Source organism: Gordionus sp. m RMFG-2023, chromosome 3 (genome assembly GCF_954871325.1).
Source record: "Gordionus sp. m RMFG-2023 chromosome 3, tfGorSpeb1-WG-v2, whole genome shotgun sequence".
Classification (NCBI taxonomy): domain Eukaryota; kingdom Metazoa; phylum Nematomorpha; class Gordioida; order Chordodea; family Parachordodidae; genus Gordionus; species Gordionus sp. m RMFG-2023.
The window spans coordinates 35,233,702-35,239,701 of record NC_088777.1 but is presented as its reverse complement, the minus strand read 5'-3'; the positions used below and the strand labels follow the sequence as shown (position 1 = coordinate 35,239,701).

The following is a 6,000-nucleotide window of genomic DNA, read 5'->3' as shown; positions in this document are numbered from 1 at the left end:
TTACAGTATATTTGAATGACGTGCCAATATTGATGCAGATAGACACTTGTTCTAGGTTCAGCATCCTACCGATTCATATTGCAAGAAAGATTGGAATAAAAATCTTAAATAAATCGGACACAAAATTAACTGGATACGATGGAAAAATGATAAAAGTATTAGGTACTGTCCGAATCAAGGCAAAATTCGAGGACAAAACTCAAATCTTAAATGCTTATGTGGTCCAAAGTGACAAGATTGCAGTTTTGGGAAGGATCTGGATAACAATTTTTGGAAATATACTAGATAAATTTGTGAATCTAGTCGAGGAAGATTATGATAATACTATTCAAGAATTAATTAAGCAATGCAATTTAAAACTTAACAAAAAGCCAATACTTTTCAAAAGTGAATAAACGACAAAATCATTGAACCTGTCAAAGATGCTAGATGGGCCAGTCCTCTCACTCCCGTTTTTAAGAGGGATGGTTCACTTCAGCGCTGTGCTAACTTTAAAAATATTATAAACCCTGCTTTAGAAGATTTTAAGTACTCAATACCACGCATCAATGATTTAATTGCAAAATTATCTAAAGGTAAGATTTACAAAGATTGATTTTAAAAACGCATTTCTTTAAGTACCTATACACAAAGAATCTAGAGATTTTCTCACAATATCATCACACAAGGGCTATTACAGGTTTACAAGACGTCCGTTCGAATTAAAGACTTCGTCAGCAATATTCCAATAAACTATGGACAATATATTCGGGGACATGAAAGATGTTATATTTTATATCGACGTTGGGACGATTTTTAATAAGATAAAAATGGTATTTGACAAGATATCAAAATATGGGCTTACACATAATTTTACAAAAAGTATATTTTTAAAGAAAAGACTACGTTTCTTGGGGACTATAAAGACGACAAAGGTATACATCCTAATGCAGATAAGATTAAAGCTATTTCAAACATGCCGAAACCTAAGACATTGGCAACTTTTTGGGGATGGCACGCTATTATCGATCTATGTAATTTTGTGGACATAGCTGATCCCTTATACAAAATAGTTAATAAAGACAAATGGTTATGGGATAGTACACATCATAAAAGTTCGATGACTTGATAAAGCTGATAAGTACTCCGCCTACGTTAAATTTTTATAACCAGGATCAACCAGTAGGCATTGCAATTGTTGCTTCAAAGAAAGATCTAGGCGCAGTCTTATTTCATATTGAGGGTGATGGTCCTTTATAATGGACAGGAATTTCGGGGAAGGGGACTGGGGGACCCTGGCGGGGATAACAAATAAAACGTAAAGAACCTTCAGGCTTGAGTGTATAAAAACAACAATTGTCGTACTCTGGTATCAAGCTAGGTTAAATAAAAAGGGTAAATCCCATCGAACAATTAAGCCAGTTGATCCGTAATCCTTTATATAGCAACCAAGTTCCATTTTTGATTTTATAACCAAGACGGCAACCTCCCCCGTATTTTTAGCCCTAATTTAAAAATATATTGAAAAAATGGATTGCTCCACAGGGGAGGATTTGTGCGGATTTTAAGATACCTATTCTGGGGATGGCGCGGGGCCGATATATGGTATTTAGGGTTTTATTTTGGTTGAGAAAAATCAAGCAACCAATATATTTTTTGGGAAATTTCTTTATTTTTTGGTAATAAATTCGAATCAAGCAATTAATATAATTTATCAGAATTAATAATTTTTTAAGAAAAAAAACATCCCTATTTCGTTTTTAACTTCGCTATTTATGCACAATAATCGTATTATGTTAGCATAAAAACATTCTTATTAATTTCTAGGTAACCTAGACGGGGACATCTCTTTTGTTAAATAACATAATTTAAAAACATTAGATAAAATTTATACAATTAACATAAAAAAAATAGAAGACAAAGCGACACTTGTGTTTTAATTTTATAAATATATAAAATTGATAGTAAAGATAAATCAACATGTCCTACTAATTTAATGATGGAAAAGGCATAGCAACATGTTTTTTGGAGAGAAGTAAAAGAAAAAAGGGGATATCTAAAAGAAAATTGGCCAAACACAACTTAACCTAACTCTAGGAATCTGTCACATAAAGAAATTTTTTCGATGAAATATATAAAAATTTAGACAATAGTGTAAGATTAAAGGTTCGAGAGATATGATTAGGGTTTAAATATATTAAAAATAGTTTTTAAAATTGTAATCATTTTAATTTAACCTGTCAATAAAAAAATTTATTGTTGAATCATAATCATGAAAATGATATGAAAAACATGTGTAATCTAGATCTACGTGCTAAAATAAGACTTTTTATTTTTCATTTTTTTTTCAATTTAGGCTTAAATAGTTTATATTTGTGATGCTTATTAATTATAAAATTAATTCCTACAAATTTGTACTTATTTTTTTAATAATAATTTTATCAGAGTTTATTATTATCTATTATACTAGAAATCCATTAGAATCTTACACTCCTCATAGATGGAATTTGGCAAATTATTTTTATGATGTAAAATTAACTACATACTATGTTGAAAATAACCGTAGCTTATATGAAGCTAATGATTCTTATCAATATTTTAACAAATTTAATTATTCATATATGCTGAATTTTCAAACAATTTTAAACTATATTGATGCCATTAATTTGAATGCCAATAGTATTTTAGTTCAAGACAAAAATGATGTAAAAATTAACAATTATCATTTTCTATTACATGATATTGGAAAAAACAAATCCATGAAATATCTTCATATATCTTGCTTCATAGTTATTCAAATTCATAATCGTCCTGATAATTTAAAATATCTTATAATATCGCTAAAAAATACTGGATTTTCTTCATGTCTATTAATATTTAGCATGGACTGTTATTCAGAACATGTGGAAACTATTATTGATGATGTCAGATTTGCACCATATATTAAATTATATTATCCACTTTCTCATCAAGTATAGTTAATTTTAATTTACATAACATTGCTGTTGATGGGGGGGGGGGGGGATTATTAGTACCCCTAAAATATATGCTACCATTTTTGAGTCTAAGTTTATCAAAATATTTTTAGTGGGACATTACTAAAACATTTATTTTAGCACTTATTAAGCAAAATAAAAAATGAAAATTAGCCTTTTCTAAATAGTCATTCCATGACAAATCAATCTTTGATTTTTTTGAATTTAGTTTATATGAACCAGAGACTAACTGGCCTGGATACATGGTCTGGCCATTTTTAAATATACTTGGGCTGGGCCATATATTTTAAAGCCAAATATTTTGAATCACCATTATTATCCAAAATATAAAATATCTGGGCTGGGTCTGTAAATATAATACCTGGGCCAAAAAATTAAAAAAAAAATAATCTGAGAGGCCATGCAAATGTTACCTTTGCAAGTCTCTGATATAAACAAAGGGTTGTAATTCAGTTAACTACATATGTAGGCAAATTTTTGCCTCCTAGCTTTTATACTTTTGTCTCTTAGATTTTATACTTTTATTTCAAAGAGTATAAGCTTAAAAACTAGTATCAGTTTTCATTTAACTAGATTGACTAAAAATGACATGATTATTGTAAAATTTAGTATCAAAACATAATATTTATGATGTTACGATATTTTTTATTGGATCATCAGGCTGATATTTCATCTTTTTTAAAATATCAGTTATTGGTTAATTATAAAATTATCCAATCTGATCCGATAATATCGCGTGTTAACTTTTAAAAAAGTTATATCTAAAAAACCATTTATCTTTATAAATAAGATTAAAATCCATTTAATTATTAATTTAAATATTTATTTCAAATTTTTAATATTTGTTTTAAATTAATTTTATTATATAAATAAGTCATTTATCAATAAAAATATTTTATATAATTTTAGATTCATGAATATAGGCGCGTACGCTACAAAACTAAGGCAAAATATTTCAAACAAATAATATCGATATGATTGAGACTGAGAATAACTGAAAAAAGCATTATATTGGAACTTAAGGAAATTAGGGCAAATGTAGATGACTTTTAGGGCTGGGGCGATATTTAAATGACCTGTTTATTATATTAGAATTGGCACTAGACTGGCAGCTAATTTTTTATGCATAAACATCATATAATTTCGATATAAAATTAAAACTTATAACAAAATTATTATAAGAATCGGTAAAAATTGATTAACAAACACAATGACAATTTATTAAATTCGTTAGGACTGTGCCAATATTAAAATGATATGGTTATAAATGTGTATATCTTGTAATTTCCATAAGATAAGCAGTAAATTTTTAATGCATAATCATCTTGTAATGTTAATAAAACTTTAAAATAATTTATCAAACAAAAATATTTTAATGAAAAGTCAGCATTGGCAATGAAATTAGCCATGAATTTAATGTTTATCTATCGACTCGCAGTAAGGCGCCCATTGTTCCAATATTAATAAAGTGTCAGTCAAAGAATATCATAGAATAAATCTCTTTATCCCCCTCTTGGATACTAAACTAAGGTTCTTAATTAATCACAAAACTGCAAATATTATTACCGCGGAATCCTTCCGAATCTATTTCAAATCTTGTTATAAAAAAAATTAAATATTTGGCAGATTTTTATTGCAAGGATGTTAAAGTATCCCATGATGCATTACTAGCTGAATGCAAACTATGGTATAAGGTTAAATATGGTTGATAATGTTCCAAAAAGTGCTATAGATGTTTCGAATAATTTCAAACACATTTAATACTATTATCTTAATGTGTAAGAATTATTATATATTTTTCTACTAATGAAAGAAAATTTCCCGCTTAAACAAGAAAAACATACATGAGAAGTAGTGTTGTTAAATGTCTCGATTGGAGCCGATTTTAAACCAGAATATGCCTAAGCCTAGAGATTTCGCTAATAGTTGCTCAAACCTTTGTGCCATCTATGAGCAAAATCTTCAGGCCAGCGTATATTTTTCTGGATAATATATTAGGTTAGTCGCTTTTAAAAATCGGTTCAAATTGAGACGTTTAACAATATTACTGAGAAGTACTATTTCTGAAAATAGATGGGATAGGTGTTAGCCCTTCTTAATTAACATAGGGAGTTAACACCAAGCACTGATAAAATAACTGAAAAATTAGCTTAAGAATACTGAATTTTACATTATAAATTTATAATATGCTTCCTAATTATATTTTTTACCATTTTTTGCTGAATATTTTGGAAATTTATATAAATGCAATAATTTGTGCATTCTATATTTCCAATATTTTTTTTAAAAATATAATTTAAATTTATACATCAAATTTTATATGAAAAGGTTTATATACAAAGTTCTTTTTCGAGACATTTATTATATAATGATTCATACGCCGATTATATACATTTAATATTTTATAATTATATTTTATTTAAATTTGTGTATTAGAAATTGTCAATATTTTATAGTCACTAGTAGTATTGTTAAATAGGTTAATATGAGCCGATTTTTTTAAAAACGGCTAACTCAAGATTTTAGCCAGAAAAATATTGCCTAAGCCTTGAGATTTTGCTAATAAATGTCCAAACCTTTATGCCATCTATGAGCTTAAACTTTAGGCAGGCGTTTTATTTTTTGATAAAATATTGAGGTAGCCGTTTAATAAAATCGGGTCAAATCGAACCTTCTAACAATACTAGTCTTAATAAATTTATGGAACATATCCATACTCCTAGAATAATTTTATAATTTAATTATCCTCCTCCCACAACAAACTCCTACGGCCTGCATGAATATAACTATAATTGATCATTATAATATATATGGTATAGTTAAATTATAGATGTTATACTATTAAAAAATATATATGAGATTAGTAGATGTATGCATTAGAAATTAAAACGATTAGTATGTTTACAGAATACAAAATCAGATATGAAGCCTCCAAAAAATGGTATCAGTACACCCCTAATAATATTTAAAGGGGGTTGGACACTTTATTTGGAAAAAATAATGGCTAGGTTGCTATTAGTTAATT

General features: G+C 27.8%; 1 protein-coding gene across 2 annotated transcripts in view; it reads left to right on the top strand.

The window, feature by feature from the left end:
* The first annotated feature begins 2,284 nt into the window (after positions 1–2,284).
* The window catches only part of LOC135927544 (uncharacterized), a 29,182-nt gene continuing 25,466 nt past the window's right edge, over positions 2,285–6,000 (top strand). For both annotated transcript variants that reach the window (XM_065463592.1, XM_065463591.1), the window contains exon 1: positions 2,285–2,951. In XM_065463592.1, coding sequence (XP_065319664.1) covers positions 2,881–2,951 — 71 coding nt within the window. In that variant the 5' untranslated portion in view covers positions 2,285–2,880. The remainder of the gene's footprint in view (positions 2,952–6,000) is intronic.